At 47.4% G+C, this 18,365-nt stretch overlaps 2 protein-coding genes across 9 annotated transcripts in view; one reads left to right on the top strand and one right to left on the bottom strand.

The window, feature by feature from the left end:
* Positions 1 to 3,143, top strand: part of Ncoa6 (nuclear receptor coactivator 6) — an 84,054-nt gene extending 80,911 nt beyond the window's left edge. For 4 of the 5 annotated variants that reach the window (XM_021156356.2, XM_021156358.2, XM_021156357.2 and 1 more), the window contains one exon: positions 2,564 to 3,120. In XM_021156356.2, the coding sequence (XP_021012015.1) occupies positions 2,564 to 2,607 (44 nt within the window). In that variant the 3' untranslated portion in view covers positions 2,608 to 3,120. Of the gene's footprint in view, positions 1 to 2,563 lie in introns of all 5 variants that reach the window. The other variant, XM_021156359.2, reaches the window with a different exon arrangement.
* A 796-nt stretch (positions 3,144 to 3,939) lies between these two features.
* Positions 3,940 to 11,807, bottom strand: Tp53inp2 (tumor protein p53 inducible nuclear protein 2). 4 transcript variants are annotated; one of them, XM_029474543.1, is made up of 5 exons: positions 11,625 to 11,807; positions 10,132 to 10,260; positions 8,356 to 8,530; positions 7,651 to 7,939; positions 3,940 to 7,253 (listed from the first exon to the last, which is right to left on the bottom strand). In XM_029474543.1, the coding sequence occupies exons 3-5, from the start codon at positions 8,477 to 8,479 to the stop codon at positions 7,001 to 7,003; spliced, it is 666 nt and encodes a 221-aa protein (XP_029330403.1). In that variant the 5' UTR covers positions 8,480 to 8,530; positions 10,132 to 10,260; positions 11,625 to 11,807; the 3' UTR covers positions 3,940 to 7,000. The 4 variants fall into 4 exon arrangements, with proteins under 4 accessions (XP_029330403.1, XP_021004674.1, XP_021004700.1 ...); XM_021149015.2 differs by lacking the exon at positions 10,132 to 10,260; XM_021149041.2 differs by lacking the exon at positions 10,132 to 10,260 and having other exon boundaries at positions 7,651 to 7,819.
* Between the last annotated feature and the right edge of the window lie 6,558 nt (positions 11,808 to 18,365).

Raw genomic sequence — 18,365 nt, 5'->3', positions numbered from 1 at the left:
CTTTCGATGGAGTCTTTCTGTGTATCACTGGCTGTTCCAGGACTCAATACTTAGACTGGCCTCAAACTCAGAGAAATCCTCCTGCCTTTGCCTCTTGAGTGCTGGGATTAAAGATGTGTACCACCTTACCCACCTACTATTTGATTCTTCATACATAAGGGTGATGTTTCTAAAGTTGACCTAGTTGATAGATACTTTTATGTGTGCACATGAGTTCTTTCAGGTATGTGCACATGTGTGTGCATGCATGTGGAAACCAAATGTCAAGGCTGAGTATCAGCTACTCTTCCCCCTTATTTTTTTGAGACAGTATTCTATCATTAAACCTGGAACTTGCTGATGACCCTAGCCAATGAGCTCCATGGAACTGCCTGTTTTTTCCTCCCATGCACTGAGATTACAAACATGCACAGCTGCTATTGCTTTTCATGTGGGCTCTGGGGATCCAAATTCAGGTTCTCATGTTTGCCCTGCCAGCATTTCACCAACTGAGCTATCTCCTCAGCCCAAATATTCTTCTAAGGATGAACAATGTCAAAATAAAACCCTATTTAATATATAGAAATCTATTTCTTTCTGTACAGTTATTTTCACTACAAATAACAAGTTTGCTTGCAGTGAAAATCAAACTTAAGAATTGCTTATAGGGACAGGAGAGTGACCCATGCTTGTAATCTCTACACTTGAGGGACTGATGTAGGAGGATGGACCACAAGTCTAAGGTCAGACTAGACTAGAAGTGACTTCCAGGTAGCCTGGACTACAGAGTGAAATCGTATAAATTAATAAATAGTTGATTATGGAGAGTGTGTGTGACATAAACAGCACCATTATTAATGTCCTTCCTGGTCTGTAAATATTTGGGGATACTCTCCCACATGGCACAAGCAGTGACCACCCAGTAAGAAAGCATATGGAGGGGCTGGAGAGATGACTCAGCAGGTAAGAGCACTGACTGCTCTTCCAGAGATCCTGAGTTCAATTCCCAAGAACCACATGGTGGCTCACAGCCATCTATAATCGGATCAGATGCCCTCGTCTAATATGTCTAAAGATAGCTACAGTGTACTCATATCCATGAAATAAATAAATCTTTAAAAAAGGAAAGAAAGGGTTAATAAAAAGTTTTTACTAACAGAAGCCTGGAAATACATTGGTCCATCTTAGAAAATCATATAGGTATGTCTGACAAAGACCAGAGTTAACAGCAGTAAAAATTTTTGCTTTTTTCATCTGTTTCTGGTGGCTTGGCTTCTTCAAAATATTATAAAAGAAAGTCAGTTTTTCTTAGAACATTGAACCTGGTAATGTAGCATCAGAAAATCCATTCCATCCACAAATAATTTAATCTGATTCATCTTTTGAATTAATATGTGAAAAGCAATTTCTTTACCTCCACAAGAGGTATATAAAAAACATTGTTTGGGTTTGGAGTTTGCTCTCCTTATTTATAACATCTCATAGCCCCAAGGCTGTGCTCAAGACCATGTATGTACCAAAGATGACCTCTTGTCTGTGCCTTCCAAATGTTGAGATAACAGGTATGATGGCAAGACATGTGCCACCCTACCAGGATAGAATATTCTTTTGTTTGTTTGTTTTGGGGGGTTTTGTGTTTTGTTTTTTGTTTTTTTTTTTTGTTTTTTGAGACAGGGTTTCTCTGTGAAGCCCTGGCTGTCCTGGAACTCACTTGATAGACCAGGCTGGCCTTGAACTCAGAGCCCCGCCTGCCTCTGCCTCCCAAGTGCTGGGATCAAAGGCGTGCACCACCACTGCCTGGCAGAATATTCTTTTGTACTATTAAAACTAAAATACCTATTGTGTAGCAGCATGAATACAATACAGTTAATGAGATATTAAAGAAATGTTTACATTTGCAGAACTTGAGAGCACTGCTGTACTCTGCCATAGAAGACTGGAAAAGTTTTGAATAAACATTTAAATTGAGATAAGAGTAACTTGACTTGAGACATTGATATGTACAAGGGAAATTAAGGGAATTGAAGCAGTCTTTCCCTATTATGTCACCATTATTATGTATAGATCACTCAGTTCCTACCTATGCAGCCCTCAGGTTCAGGGAAGGTGTTTCCTGTTGTGAAAGCTTCCATGTGTGTATTCACTACTGTTTGGAGGGTGTGGATCCTGAAGATGGAGCTCAGGGCCTCATGCATGCTAGGTAGGTGTTCTACTGAACACCCAGGTATACACTCAATCATAATAAAGGGTTTTTTCTACCCCAGCAGTGTCAGTTTTTCTGGCCAGGTGCATGTCATATTTTGTGCATGTGTATGTGCATGCCAACCAGTTGGTTCTCAGTGTCTTTACCCACTGAGCTGTCTCTATGGTCTTTATCACATTTCCCCACTTGGCAGGCTCTAGTATCAGGGGTCAGTCTCTCTCACCACATAAGTTAGCAGGCAAATCCTGTGACTGTTTTCAAATCATTGTCCCTTAAACTGATTCAAAGCCTAATGGGGCTTTTCTATGTCAATTCTTGTCATCGTGGATGCCTAAGGAGCACCTCTACCTGCATTGAACATGTCCTTCCATTTTCCAACAGATATAACTGGTGCAGTGCAATCCAAGCGAAGAAAATCCAAGTAAGCGAGCTGGAAGATGACTTGATACTTGTAAATGTGTGTGAATTTTACAAAGAGCAATTTTTCAGCTGTGACTTTTTAAATCTATTTCTGTACAGTTAGTCATTTTAATATTGCGGTCCTTTTCCTAGTCCCTGAAACCTGTCTCATAAAGTTTAACGGGGAGCAGCCCTTTTGGTGTTGCAAAATGAAGTTCAAGGCTTCTAGAATGTTGCCATGTATTGAAAGGCGCTAAGGCCATTGTAAATGTTATTAGTTTCACGTTTCTTAAGCAGCCTAGAGTGCAGGGTGAGCATCTGTACATCTTCTAATGATGTGTTGTGCTGTGCAAGTACTGTGTGTGAATAGCAGTAGTGGGGCAAAAAGCAATCTTGTCCTTTGGAAATGTTGTAAATAATTTTATTATATAGTGTTTTGGATGTATTTGTTGTAGAAATGGACCAGTGAATAAAGAGAATCTAAGGGTTTGTACAATGTGAAATACTGAATGTGTTAAATAAATGTTTTTGTCATAGAACTTAAAAGTATGTTATTGGAAAGAATGAGCAAGCTTTTCTTGTGGGTCATAGATGAGTAAACAGAGCTTCCATTGGAACTCAGACACATCACACCTGAAATGCCCTCCCAGCAAGCTGAGGAAAATGCATCTACCTGCTCATTCAACTCATTCTTGGCTTTGAACAAATCAGATCTGTTTAACAACATACTGGAAGTGTGTGTGTGTGTGTGTTAACTTCGTTTGTCTGAAAATAATCAAGTATGGTGGTATACACTTGTAATCATAATGCTTGGGATGTAGAGGTATAAGAATCACAAGTTCAAGGTCACCCTCAGCTACAGAGAGAGTTTGAGGCCAGGTTGGACTTTGTCTCAGAAAGTAGAACAGCCTTCCATCAAAGGCACCTAGGGTTTTAGAGGTAAGAGGCTGTCAGCAACACAGATGGTACTTCCTCCAACCCAATGCTTGTGCTGCTCCTCTCAGGAGATGCACTCAGACTGACCAGCAAGATTGTTTAGCACAGTTCTACAGTTAACTAGGTAGCTCTTGGGCCTTGGCATAGCCCAGTGCTTGGGACTAAAGAGTGGACCAGTGTTTGCTGTGCTTTCTTTCTCATTTCTGTATCCAGGTATCTTCATATATGTGTCTTACAAGGATCTTCTAAAAATATTTTATGAGTCAGACCCTATATTGTCCTTTTCTAGTGAACTATTTGTCCTCTTGCTTTCTTGTATGACAAAGGAGAGCAAAGATTAGCCTAATAATAGTATCCTCTGCCTTGACTATACTTGAAATTATAGTGTTTCTCATACTTTAGCTCAGCTGAGGCAGAAAGCATAATGTGCTTTAAATAGATTTTTATTTGTTTATATTATTTTTTCTCCCATACAGGAATAGCATTACAACCTAACATTCAGAATCCTGTTACACACATACACAGGCATGCCACATGACCAGGTCGAGGTGGTTGTGTCCTTGAGTCTGTCGACACATCACAACATGGTCAGTCAAAGATTCTTCACTTCAGCCAGTCTCAATACAAAACACCCAACAGAGATGCACTCAACTTGTTGGTTCCATTTGGAACTAGGTGGTAGGGAAAGAAGGTATTAGAAGCAGGCTGTGGTTTGTCTGCGTTCAGTCCCCTCACACAAAGCCACCCAGGAGCTCTGGTAGGGTCCTTGTTGCACCTAAGACGTTATAGGTCCCAGCAAGTTGATCAGAGGGTTGCAGGCTGGGGGGGCAGGCACACTCCAAAACAGCACCAAACCGCACTCACACACACAGTGCCTGCCCTGCTGGGGCTAGACTGGCAAAGGTTAGAAAGTGACACCAGCTCAAGAGAACCACTCAGACTTATTGGAGAAAGCTGCAGGTTGCCCTTTGATGTAATTGGGACTCACTCTAGAAACAGGTCCCTCTGACATCCTTAGTTTTGGCAAAGTGCTGGTAGTACTGACTTTAATACAAACTGGTACAAATTTCTCTAGGGTCTCTGAAACCACAAATCAAGACAGACTCTCTAACCTCCTCCTGTCTAGGGTTGCATAGGACTTTATGAATTCTGGTTCCCTTGTGTATTCAAGTTCTGTGGTTTAAGAAAAAAAAAAAATCCTGAAGCATGCTCAAGGTGAAAGGCACATACACAGTCAATACAGTATGACAGGGTCTGATGCTTCAGGAGTCAGACTAGCAGGAGACTGAGTAGTGTTGGTTCTTAGACATCTATACACAACAAAAATATTGCCACACTCAAATGCTACAGCATCTATAGGAAAGTACAAAAGAAAAATAAGCCTTGCAACCAGATGAGAAATCGGAGGGGTCTAGAACTACCGGAGCTTTGAGAAATTAGGTCAGGAGCGAGGCCTTCTGAAATTTGAGCCAAATGCCCTATCAAGCTTCCTACAGCAGCAGGATCATGGACATTTGCCCAGGACTGAGCCTAGGCCCCAACTGGCAGTGAGGAGTAGACAAGAAGGGCAAGAGGGAGCTTCAGCTCTTAAAAATGCTGAAGATCCTAAGCTGGCTGGGAAGTGACCCTTAGGACAGTTGGAAGAGTAAGTGTACTAGGTTGTAACTGAAGAACTTGGGACAGGAACAAGGTTATCGACTAATAGGGCCCTAATAAGCTAGTGTAAAATTTTGATCTGCTTATAGTTCCCATTTGGCTTACTGGGCTAGGAGACCCTAGCAGGGCTTCCTCTGTCCCCATCCTGGGGACATCCTCTCCCACCCCACATGAAGCCTAGTAAGAAAGGATCAAAGAGGGCAGCTACTTTTACCCTCGTAGGAATGCAGTTTTCTCCAACCCTGGCTTGGCTCTGAGGCCTGAAACCTGGGATTGGAGGGAAAGGGAAGACCTGTGTTAGTATGTAACAGGAAATCTAAAGGTTTTAAGGAAGGAAGAGCACACACTTAAAAAAGGACAGCTAGAAAGAACCGGAAACAACTTGGGGCATCCCAAGAGGCTGTTGCTGGTGTCTGAGCCCCACCACAAGAAGGAAGAAGCTGGCAACCCCATCCCTGTGCCCTACCCAAGAATTCCTTACTCCAGATATTGAATTAGAAAGGGGGGAGGGATCATAGGGCACTCAGAGCCCTGTGGGAGAAGACTCTTGAAGGCCCTGAATCTCTGTAAGAAAAATTTGGGAATTGGGACAGTGAGGCTCCTGGCCTCCTCGACCCAGGAGTGTTTATTATCCAGCCATTTTGAACAAAGTATGAAATATAAGGCCAGAGGCAAGATGAAGGCAGAGCTGTCAGTCTGGGGATGGCTTTACCTCATAGTTGTCCTCCTTAGCATCATGCCTCCTCATTCTTGCCTTGGGGTGTGTTTCCTTTTCCCTGCCTGGAAACCCTCTGGCCTGCATCTCTCCTAAGCTAATTCTAGCACCTTGGGCATATGAACAGAGATGGCCAGGATGATGGGGCCTTACCCAGCTTCTACTCCTGGGGTGGCATGACAAGGTAAGGTGACAAGGTACAAGCCCTTCGGACTCCAGACTCACAGGGGCAAGGGTGGGTAGGGGTTACTCCTGAAGGACAGATTTCAGGGGGGAAAAAAACTGGAAGGCAGGATTATGGGAAAAGGAAATGGGGGCAGACTCCAGGCTCAGGCCTAAGACCAGGGCTTAGCTCCTCTGACCAAGCACAATACCAGCTCCCAAGATGCCCTGCTCCCTGCTACTTCTCAACCCACCTGTCCCCTTCTGTGGCTCCCACTAGGCTGCCCGTTTCCCTCCATTCCCTTCACCTTATCTAACTTACAACTCACTGTCCTCTTCCACATACTTAAACTTTCTAGGCCTAAGCAGCAATAAGGAGCCCAGCCCCTAGGGCAGAGAAAGGGGGAAAACTGAAATCAAAACCCATGCCTGATCCCTGACTACAGGGTGAGGACAATGGCCCAGGCCTGGCAGGTTGCACCTGCAGGATTGGGAGGGAATTGCCAGGAATGAAAAAAAGGCAACAGGAGTGGGAGCAATCCCAAACAGAAGAGTAAGTCTTGGAAAGTAGGAGCTGAAGCGGAGAAGGTGCCAGGTTAGAGTGGGAGAGGCTCTTAGGAATCGGGTGGGCTAAGAGGGGAAAGGTGAGGGGGCGAGAGACAAGAATAGAGGTCCTAAAAAGCATGGGAGAGTGGGTGTGGGGAGTGTGAGGGTGGAGAATCAGACACTGAGAAGGGGGGAGGGAGGATGACCCAGGATGAGAGAGGTTAATAGGTAAGTTAGACTATAAACAGGGAAGTAGAGGGCCATCACCCCACCTCAAAACTTAGGAAGGAGGGAGGTTGTGGTATCCAGATGGAGGCGGGTGGACCCTCAACACCCTCGAGCAGCACACTGGCTGCTGCAGAGGAGGCGGATGGGACCAGGGATTCGCGGTGCAGCAGGGGCGCTCAGTAGTTGAACTGGCGCTGGCACGGCTGGTAAATGAAGCTGCCCTGGTGCTTGGGCCGGCGCGAACGGCTCTCCCGGGCGCGATTCTGCCGTTGCAACACTTTAGCACTCAATGTGTGGCGCTCAGCCCGCTGTCGGGCTCTCTGCACCCTCCGCACCTGGCCAGCCTTCTCCAGCAGCACAGCTCGAGCGGGCATAGGAGCAGCTGCGTGGTGCAGGGCCCTGGGTTCCCGGAGGGCAGGCGCCAGCTCTCTGCAGAGACAGAGTACAACTCTGTCAGAGGGGGAAGAGATCAGGGTTGGCATCCCACACCCTATTTCTGCGGGGCAGACCACTGAGGGGTACAAATTCTTCCTTTAATCACAGTTAGAGTTGTGATTAAGCGCCTGGCACAGGTAACCAGGCAGAACAGGGAAAAAACTCTGACCCCCAATACAAGTCCTACTCTGATTCTGTCTGGCAGATCAGGCTGGTCCCTCCCAACCCTCGGAGCCAGGGCTCTCCCAAGCCCCACCTTAGCCACAAGACCACGCCTCTTTTTCTTCTGTGAGCCTTGGTGACAACCAACCCAACAGCCCTTTATCCCAAGGACACGCCCCTGCTAGTCTCCTAGACCCTAGCCTCCAGTCTCCACCCTCAACCCACTCACCCATCGCTGAGGTCCTGATCAGGCAAGGCAGCTTCAGGGTGAGGGGAAGGTGGCCCAGACTCCAGCACTATGGTGCTGCCGGTGACATAAACGGACATGCTGGGATGCTCAATGAGGAGGTCCTCCAGTGGATTGCTCTGGAGGCGGGCAGGCCCAAGGCCGGGCCCCTCTGCAGTAAAACAGGCGGGAGGGGTAACAAACCAGCTCTCGTCCATCAAGGAGGGCGCGGGTGGAGGGCGGCCTGCAGGAGCAGGCGAGGCCCCGGGGTCGGGAGGAGCTGTATAGCTGTCTATAGGGTGTGGGAATGGGAAGCCATGCAGAGGAGAGGGAGCAGCAGGGTGGGACACACATACACACACACACACATATCGGACACAGGGGATGGGGAGAGAAAGGGCATCGTTAGTCAGACCTGCACCTCTGTCCATCGTGCCCAGAGAGCACCTGAAGGCCAGGATCCTTAGCCCACCGCCCTAGGTGTCCCAGGTGTATGCCCCAACAAATGGCAGGAGCCAGAGCTTTCAAGAGAAGGGTCTGTGTTACCTCACCTCTAGGCTCACTGCTTCTACTTTACTTTGCCCAGTAGGCCTAGGGGGACTCCAACATCCAAATAGCCCTCTTCCCCTTCCATATTGCAACGCCTCCTGTCCTCATTATGTTCATAGACTAGGGAATCAGAGTGCTGGGTCCTGACTCAAGCCTCACCCTGTAGGTCGATGATGAGCCATCCATCCACTTCATCCTCCTCAGAGACAAAGGCCCCCGGACAGTTGGAGTCTTCAGGAGGCGCAGGGGTGTTGAAGAAAAGGCTGGTGAAGCGCTGGAACATGGTCAGCGGGTGAAGCAACCTCAAGGGGGCGCCCTATGGCAGTTCAAAGACCTGAGAAGCATAGAAAGACATTAGTAGAAGCAGGAACTAAAGTCAGCCCTTCAGTTAGTAGCTGGAGACAAGGCTATAGCCCCTAGCTGCCAGAGCAATGATAACAGAGAAGCTCTTGGTGTGTGTGCTTTTCTGCATTCAGTGGGTGTTCCTGTATGCACTTAGGAAGGTGTTGGGTCTTTGTTTTCTCATCTGTCAAATGACAATAGTAATACCCTAATAAGAGTTAAATGAGTGAAACACTTAATGACATGTTTAGAACAGTGCCTGAGCACACAGTAAACATTCAATAAGCTAATAAACTTGGTGTTATGACAGGGTGCTTTGGGGATATGGAAGAAGTGATATATATGACCAAGCTTTGCCAGGGTAAGTCTCTAGAGGAAGATACAGCCAACCTGGGCTTTGAGGAGTAAATAGGAATTTTCCATTAAGGGAAAAAAAGATTGTCCTTATTACCATCATCATAATTAACATCCCTGTGTCAGTAACATACAACACTATACTAAGAAACCTGGTTATTTTTCCTTATGTCCTCACAGTGTGTGAAAGGGCAAGCCTGGAATCTTAGGACTTAGGGAGTAGAGGCAAGAGGACAAGAGTTCAAAGACATGAAGACCTCCTGTCTATTATCCTAGCACTTAGAAGGTAGAGGCAGGGGGATCAGAGTCCAAGTCCTGCTTAGGCTACATAGTGAGTGGGGCCCTACCTAAATAAAATTGTTTCTGGCTGCATAAGATCTTGTCAAAAGGAGTGGGAGGAAGAGAGAATGTTTTTTCTGATAAAGAGAGAAATAAAACATGGCCCAGAGAGCTGGAGAGATGGCTCAGTAGTCAAGAGCACTGACTGTTCTTCCAGAGGTCCTGAGTTCAAATCCCAGCAACCACATGGTGGTTCACAACCATCTGTGATGGGTCTCTTCTGGTGTGTCTGAAGACAACAACAGTGTACTCACATGCATTAAATTAATTTTAAAAAAAAAAAAAGGCCCAGAGAAGTAAGATAACTACCTAAAGTCTCACAGCTAGTAAAAGACACAGGTAATATTTGAACCTAATAGCATCCATAGTCACTATAGTCTACTACTGTCTAGATTAGGCATTTCTAATTTGGTAAATAGGACTGTGTCTAGGTATATTTTTTTTCTAGGAAAACAAACAGTTCTTCTACAATCTTACCATGAGATTGGGCAACCCTCAGATGAGGAGGACCTGTGCCTACAGGTCTGCCCCACTACTCTAACTCCCCTTTCCCCTAGACTCTTGTTCAAACTCAGCATCACTAGCCAAGAGAAAGAATCCTGACCAGTGAGACCACATGTCAATGATAGACAGTGGAAGAAGGAAGCTGTCAGATCCAGGGATCCCTAGAGGATAAACACAAGCATTGGACCAAGATCCAAGCCTTCAGACCCAAGCCTCCTTCCCTGGACCAAGACAACAAGTCTTCTGTTCTAGGAATGGAGACATCAAATTGGGAACATGAATCTACCCAATAAAGCTATAGCTTAGTGGTGGTGTGGCAATGCAGAATACATACAATCAGAAAAACCTCAACAGGTAATATCCAAAAATATAATACACAGGAAACAGGGAACTCACAGGCCCTGGTCTCCGGTCCCTGTAGATATCCTGGCATCAAACTTTTGCATGCATTTCCCGGGGTTCACATTGTGGGCCAGACCCTGCAATGAGCCTTTCCAACTGTTGACATGTCAAGTGAGAAGCTCCCTGGTGGAGATCATACAGAAGTGAGTGACAGCCAGCTATGACTGCCCCCCTCCTTTGACCACTAGGAGAGCCTCCTGGGTTTTCTTTCCTAGCCTGCTGGCTTCCTGGTTCTCAGATTCCTGGCTCTGCTCCAGGAAGAACCATTCCCTTTAATACTACAGCAGCTGTGCCTAGAATAGCACTGGAGGCCTAAGCCAACCCTAGCCCAGGCCATTCTTGAGCGACCCTCAACCTGGGAAGGACTCCAGATCTACTTACTTGGAAAGTAAGAAACATCCTTCTGTCACTCTGGAAGCAGCCTCGGGAAACAGCATAAGCCCTGCAATCACTAGTGCCAGGGAAGGGTCTGGTTCTCCCAGCTGACAGCTCTGATGGGAGGCCCACAGAGGGAACTCCCAACTCCCTCTCAACAACATCTGCCCTGGAGACACCTGGAGGCAGGCAACTAGTGACTCACCTTTCTGTGGTCAAAACAGCTGGGAGACGGCCATTTATTGGGTTTTGAAGTAGAAAGAAGGCAGAGGTGGTCAGGGCCTTGTAAGAGACCCAATTTTCAGAGACCTCCTGGGAAAATGTCCAGGATCATGAAGACTGAAACATCCCATCAAATTGTGGTTGGTGCTGAACCCAAGATAGGGTCCTCAGTAGATGTATGCATAGCTTGTAGCTTCTACTTCAGCTACGGAATCTGCCACTTAGTGAGTGTGATTCTAATTGCCTGAGATCTCTAGTAAACTACGTCTCTCTGAGTCTCAGTTTCATCTTCCGAGGAGTGGGGTTTAAGACCCTCAATATTTGTAGGCTGAAAAATGACATCAACTCAGGCTCTGCACACATGTCAGGGATTAGAAGGATGTTATTATGTTAGGGGGCGGAGCCTGAAGACAGAGGGGATCCGCTACCATCTGGTAGTGTCTCCAGGACCTGGAGTCTGAAGCTCCATCTACCTACCACGCTCTCAACTTAAATCGAGCTTTGCTGTCCGACCCTCTCTCAGGTCGCAAGGAAAAAACAGATGAGAGGACTGACCCCAGGCCCTAGATTAGCCCAGGAAACCGCCGAGTCCCTTCGGGTCCCGCTTGTCTTTCAGCGTCTCTTCAACCCTCGGCCGGCCGGGCACGACATAGCGCCCACCGGGTCACCAGAGGACAAGCACCCAAGCAAGCCTGGAAGGCGGGGCTGGCCTTGGTGACGTCTCAATGTCATATGCAAATAAAGCAACGTCATGGCCTACCGGCTTGGAGCAACCAATAGGGAGCCAAGAACGCAGCTCCGGCTGCCGCCGGCGGAGACAGACAAAGAACGGGAGAGGGGGGCGCAGGGCGTGTCCTGGGGGTGCCCCCAGCCCCGAGGTCGGGACTCACCTGGGGCCGCTGCAGCAACCGCTGCGCTGAGGTAGTTGTGCGGCCGGGCGTCCCCGGGTCGCCGGTGCTCACAACTGGAGCCGCATACCGGGGACGGGCCGAGAGACGGCGGGGCTCCCGAACGGACGCCCGGAGCTGCTGCGGCCGCTGCGCCCCAGCTCAGGGCACAAATCCGAACGCTTCAACAGCTGATTGTGACGTCACAAAGGGGCCCGCCCGCTCGCGTCAGCGGCCGTCGGGGCGGCAGCCAATCACAGGCGCCGAATGCTCTTTCCCCGCCCCTCCGCGGTTTGCCAGCGGGTGGCTGTAGCCCGGGAGCTGCTCTAGGAGCCTCTTGTCTGAGTGGAGGTGACGGCCCGAATTCCCTGCCCCCAGTCACCCACAGACCTCACACTGAAAGCGACCCCCCTCAATTCTTCCTCAAGAATCCCACCTCGCTGCTTTTTCCGCACACATCCCTGCTCCCTCACTTGCCCCCAGAGCTCCGCACATCCCTTCTCCTGCATCTTAGGTGCAGGACACTCACCCCACCCACCCCCACCGCGCTCCATCTGTAAGTCCCTTTTACCCTCCTTGTCCTTTACCCCACTTCTCTACACTGCCCTTCTTGCCTGCTCTCCATCCTCTGTCTTATTCCTACATGTTTTCTGTTTTTCCCCGCTCCTTTTTACGGTGGGCTTGAGCGGACCTTGCTCCTTCCGCGGTTACAAAGGAGCACCTGCGAGTGTTAGAGAATTGATGGGGCTGACGGGAAATCTGGCCAGCGTAGGACTTGGAAAGAAATTGCTCTAAGCTGAATAAACATTGACCTGGAGACAGCTCGGCTTAGAACGTTTACATACCTTATTTAGTCCACGTTGCTACCGGAACAGGTCAGGGGGGGAAAGAGTGACAGACAGGGCAGGGATTGTTAGTCCTGATTTACATGTGGAGAAACTGAGATTACATGTACCTGCCTTTCATCCCACCACTTGGTAAGTAGAAATGGGTTCAAGAGTTTGAAAGGCAGCTTGAGCTACAGGAGACTCCGAGGGAGGGGAGGGAAAGAAGAAGGGGCACCTACTATTGCTTCTTCCAGACTGCCAGATGACACTGAACACCATATGCCAAGCACTGTGCTGCCTTTTAATCTTCACAATAAACCCAAAAGGTAGGCAGCATCCTCCTTTTACAGTTAAAGAAACAGACCAAGAGAATCTAAGCAACTTTCCGAGGTAATTAAGGAATAGTCCATGGCAGAGCCAGGAGTTTAACTCACAGGTACTACTAGCCTTGACTCTGATCACCCCCTACACCAGAGGAACTGAACTCCAGGGTTCTAAAGGGAAACCTGGCTTCCAGTCCTGCTGTCTCAACCTGTGTGATTTCAAGTTAAATCCTTACTATTCTGGGCCTTAGTTTATCTGTCACACTGCCATAGATATTCACATTTAGAACTGTGGTTTTCCAGACCCGTCATCCTCCGAGACTCTGCCAGGTTTGTGCTCCAGGCCCCAGCTCTTGCAATGGCCTGTGACATACTTAGGGGATTTCCACGGCTAGAGCGTCTGAGTCTCTGGAACAGACTTGGGAGATGAGGTTCGGAGAGTTTCCCATCTGGCCAGCAGGAGCTGGTTCAGAGCTTCATGCTCTGGTGATTTCAAGAACCCTGCCCCAGCCTGGTCAGAAAGCCATTAGGAAGGACTGAACCCTGCCAGGCAGAGGAGACAGCCAGAAAATAATACCCAGAGGCTTGAGGGGAGGTGATTAGCACAGTGCTCCTTACACTAGGGTTTCCAGGGTGCCCTCATTTGTGCAAACCTGAGCCTCTGCCTAGCACAGCCACTTCCCACTAATCCCAGACCCTCCCTTGACCTCCTTGCTGACAAACTAATCCCTAACGTGTCCCTCCTGTTACACCCCTTGTATGCTCTAAAACTGTATATTCTCACAAAGCCCCACAGTCCCAACAACTATTGATGGCTCTTCACAACCCAGACCGGCTTCTTGCCAGCAGCTTCTCCTTTCCTCTTGGTGTACCCTGTGCTAGCAAACCTCCTTTGTCTTTTCAAAACTCGCTCGTCCCCATGAGTTTGTTTAAGCTCTCTCTGTCCAGATTGCCTTCTCTGAGCCTTTCTAACATTCTTTCCTGTCTTCAAAATTAGACTAGTATTTCCCAGGGGAGGCCACTCTTGTGACAGTAATGACTTTAATGGACAGTCTCATTTGTTTTTTTCAATAAATGAAGTAGCTGAGTATGTTACTTGCACTTGTAGTCCTACCTGCCCAGTGTCTGGGAACAGCCTGGGCTATTGTGAGCCAGAGCACACATGCTCTGTGAATGTGTGTGTGTGTGTGAGAGAGAGAGAGAGAAAGACAGAGACAGACAGAGAGACAGACAGACAGACAGACAGACAGACAGACAGAGACAGAGTTTTACCATGGCTGGCTGGCTTGGAACTTGCTATGTAGATCAGGCTAGCCTGGTCTCACTGCTAACCAACTGCCTCTGCCTCCCAAGCATTGGGATTAAAGACATGTGCTACCATACTCAGAGAGACCCAATTAAAAATAAAACATCTGACTGGATGGGCTATTGAGAGGGCTCGAGCAGTTAAGAGCACTGGCTATTCTTCCAGGGACCAGCTGGGAGTTCAATTTCCAGTACCCACATGGTTGCTCATGACTGTCTAAAATGGGGTCCAATACCCTCTACTGGTATGCAGACAGACATGCAGACAAATCACCCAGACACGTTCAGTAAGTTTTTAAAGATTGGCTGGAGAACTGGCTCAGCAGTTAAGAGTACTGAGTAGTCTTCCAGGAGACCCACGCTTGACTCCCAGCATCCACATGGCAGCCCTATAACCATTTAACTCCCAGGGAAGCTGATTACTTTTTTCCTGGTCTCTCTGGACACCAGGCATACATGTGGTGCACACTCATGCATATAGGCAAACAAAACATCTATACACTTTAAAATAACTAAAAAAAATACTTTTATACACCTCATTCAAAATATTTTTTTAAAAATCTGAAGCTGTGCAGTGGTGGTATCTTAACAAGTGAATGATTGGCATCCCAAAGATAGGGTCTTTGTCCACATATTGTCCCAATCAGGATATATGTCATATTTGACATATAGGGGATTTTGATCAAAGGCTTAGTCATTGTAGCCTAAAGCCCACAGACAAGAGTCTGGCATAGGAATCTCCCCATGGACCAAAGTTCTGGTTCCCAAAATCTAGAGACTAGGGCTCTTGGCATACCCTCTGGTACCCTAATTGACCTGTATTCTGTTCCCAATATTGGCTGTACCCAATGTTCAAACTGCTAAGCCAAATTCCAGTCTCCTTGGGACTCTAGCCTGGATCTGGCAACTATTGAAAGGGGGCTGGGGCTTGGGCTTTAGAGGTATAGCAGAAGCCCCAGTACATGATGCCCTAGCTTTAATCCCCAGTACTGCCAAAATAAACATGTAAATAAAAAGGAGCTGAAGAGAGGGCAGGAGAAATGGCTCAGCGGTTAAGAACACTGACTGGTTTTCCAGAGGTCCTGAGTTCAATTCCCAACAACCACATGGTGGCTCACAGCCATCTGCAATGGGATCCAAGGCCCTCTTCTGGTGTGTCTGAAGATAGTGACAGTGTACTCGCATATATAAATTAAATAATTCTTTTTTAAAAGAGGTGGGGAGCTGAAGAGATGGCTCATTGATTGAAAGCACTTAGAAAGAGGAGAGCTGAAGAGATTGGTTGAAAGCACTTGTTCCTTTTTCAAAGGACCCAAGTTTGGCTCCCAGCACCCACTCAGTGACTCAGAACCATTTGTAACTCCAGCTTCAGGGTATATGACGCCCCCTCCTGGCCTCCATTGGCATCAGGCATGCATGTTGGTATGCAGACATACATGCAGACAAAACACCTATATTTGTAAAATAAATCTCAAAAAATATATCATGCTATGAGCCTTCCCTGAAATTTCATATCCAATCAGACAATCCAGGGATGTATATGAAGCTATCTGTGAACAAGTATCACAAATGTGTAGATGGGTTTACACCCTTGGGACAAGCAACTGCTCATGTCTGTCTAACCTAACTCATTCCTACTCATTCCTGAGTAGGAGCACCTGCCCAATTTTATGGGCGTTAGGACTGGAGGTCAAGAGGCCACCCTTGTGTTCATGTATAGGCCTTGGGTTTGCATTTACCATGCCCTGAGGACTCTGAACTGAATTGGGGCCTCTAAAGGGCTGAGATGTGTCAGCCTGGGTGTGCCCCTCATGGGACCTTAGATGTATAAAGCAGGTCTGAGCCTGTCTGTGATGAGAACATGCTGGCCACTCCCCACCTCTCTTTCCCCCTAAACCTTGCTTTAAGATAGTCAGTGAGAAAGAGCAAGGAAACTCTCAAGTGTAGATTTATTTATTTATTTATTTATTTATTATTTATTGGCAATATGGGGAATTGAACCCAGGACCTCCTACATGCTAGGCAGGGACTTTATCATTGAGTCATGTCCTCTCTTTTCCTTTTTTCTTTTTCAGCATCTTCCAAAGCTGCCCAGGTTGGCCTTGGGCTCACTCTCTAGCCCAGGCATGCCTTCAGTGTACAATCCTCCTGCCTCAGCTTACCAAGATGCCGAGATTACAGGCCTACAACATAAACCTGGTCAGTAATATATTCTATTTTTTTTTTTTGTTGATGCTAAGACCGAAAGGTAGGAAATATATTTCTAAATGCAATCACTCAGGCCCTTATCCATGTCAGTTCTAAACAGTAACTGCTTCTCCTTTAGGAAGAGACCTAGAACGTTAGTGTGTTTTATGTTTGTTTATGGGAGGCATCTGTGCTACAATAAGGTGGAGGACTCAGAGACAGAGTTGTGGGGTTGCTTCTGTCCTTCCACTTTTAAACGGGCTTTAGGGATTGAACTCAGGGTTGCCAGACCTGAGTGTGAAAAGCGCCTTTTTGTCTATTGCTGTGGTAAAGCACCACGACCAAGACAACTTACAGATGGAAGGGTTTCAGAGAGTTAGGGCCCAGGACCATCATGGCGGGGAGGGAGCATGGCAGCAGGAAGGTGCTAGAGCCGAAGCTGAGAGCTCACATCTTAGCACCAGGCAGAAGGAGCTGAGTAAGAGTAGCACTGGCTTGGAGTACCTACTCCAACAAGGCCACACCTCCTAATCCCTCCTGAACAGTTCTACCAACTGGGGACCAAGTATTCAAATATATGAGCCTATGGGGCCTATGCTCAGTCAAACCACCACGCCCACTGAGACATCTTCATACCCTGCTGCCCCCACCCCTTTTTTTTTTTGGCTTTCTCGAAAATAGAGTTTTTCTGTGTAGCCCTGGCCATCCTGGAACTCACTCTGTAGACCAGGCTGTCCTCCGACTCAAGAGATTTGCCTGCCTTGGCCACCCAAGAACTAGGGCTAAAGCCTGTGCCACAGCCGCCACTGCCGCCGCCACCGCAGCCTGGCACCCTCATCGTTTCCTTTAAGACAGGTCTCTCTCTAGCCTAGGCTGGCTTCTCCATTGCCACACTGGGTTTGGAATGCAGCACAGTGGTAGAATGTTTGCCTTCTGGGTTACTCAAGAACCTGTCTCCCAACCCCCAAAAGCCAGTGCTTAGGAGGTGGGAAACACTGAGTGCTAGACAACCAGGTATGTGTGTGGGGGGAGGGGTGGGGGAGTGAATATTATCTTTACATCCAGACATCTCTGAGTCGAAAACGAAAGGTGAGGCCCCCGTGGTGGCATACACCTGTATTTCCAGCATTTTGGGAGAGGGATCTGGCAGAAGGAACTGTAATTTAAGGTCATCCTGGGCCACATAGTGTATTTGAGCCTAGCCTGTGCTGTGCTTTATGAGGCACCTGCCTCTAAATAAATAAATAGGCTACCACGTGATTCAAAATCTCAAAGAACAAAGGGGGCAGGATTCTTTCCCACCTCTGCCTCCAGAACCTTACAGTATACATACTCCCACTTGCCAGAGGAGACTGCCCTTACCAGCCTCTTGAGTGACCTGGCAGAATATCTTCTGCATAAGCAAACATGCACACCTTTAATCCCAGCACTTGAAGGCCTAGGCTGATGGATCTCTGAGATTGAGGCCAGCCTGGTCTACAGAGGGAGTTCCAGGACAGCCAGGACTACATAAAGAAACCCTCTCTCAAAAAAACAAAAACAAACCAAAAATGAAAGAAAAAAAAAGATCTCTCTCTTTAAAACACCTGTTAATATACTACACACACATTCTGATGCTAAAAACACCTGTTAATATACTACACACACATTCTGATGCTTCTTTTTAAGGTTTATTTCTATTTGTATTTGCCTGTGTGTCTGTGTATTTAATCCACATGTGTGCCTGGTGTCCTGGAGGTCTGTTGGATCCCTTGGAGCTGCATTAGAGGCAGATGTAAACCGCCTGTTACGGGTGGTGAGAACTGAACTCAGGTCTTCGAGAAGAACAAAATGGACTCTTGGCTGCTGATCCATCTCTCCAGCCCCATGAAGTTTTTGTTGTTGTTGTTGTTGTTGTTGTTGTTGTTTTGATTTGTTTTGTTTTTAAAGACAGGGTTTGTAAGCTGTCTTGGTTGCTCTTGAACTTTCAAGACTCTTCAGTTTCCGGAGTAGCTAGGCACTGTCTAGTGCCATCACACCAGGTCTGCTTTTCCTTTCCTCTGCTCTCCTCTCCTCCTCTCCTCTCCTCTCCCTCTCCTCTCCTCTCCTCTCCTCTCCTCTCC

This window comes from Mus caroli, chromosome 2 (genome assembly GCF_900094665.2).
Source record: "Mus caroli chromosome 2, CAROLI_EIJ_v1.1, whole genome shotgun sequence".
Taxonomy (NCBI): Eukaryota; Metazoa; Chordata; class Mammalia; order Rodentia; family Muridae; genus Mus; species Mus caroli.
The sequence above is the reverse complement of the archived record's forward strand: the minus strand, read 5'-3'. Positions and strand labels throughout refer to the sequence as shown.

Coding starts and splice junctions, on each gene's coding strand:
- Tp53inp2 (XM_029474543.1), bottom strand. CDS start 8,479: ATGTTCCAGCGCTTCACCAGCCTTTTCTTCAACACCCCTGCGCCTCCT. Junction 7,940..8,355: donor GCTCATCATCGACCTACAGG/GTGAGGCTTGAG, acceptor CACACCCTATAG/ACAGCTATACAGCTCCTCCC. Junction 7,254..7,650: donor GATCAGGACCTCAGCGATGG/GTGAGTGGGTTG, acceptor CTGTCTCTGCAG/AGAGCTGGCGCCTGCCCTCC.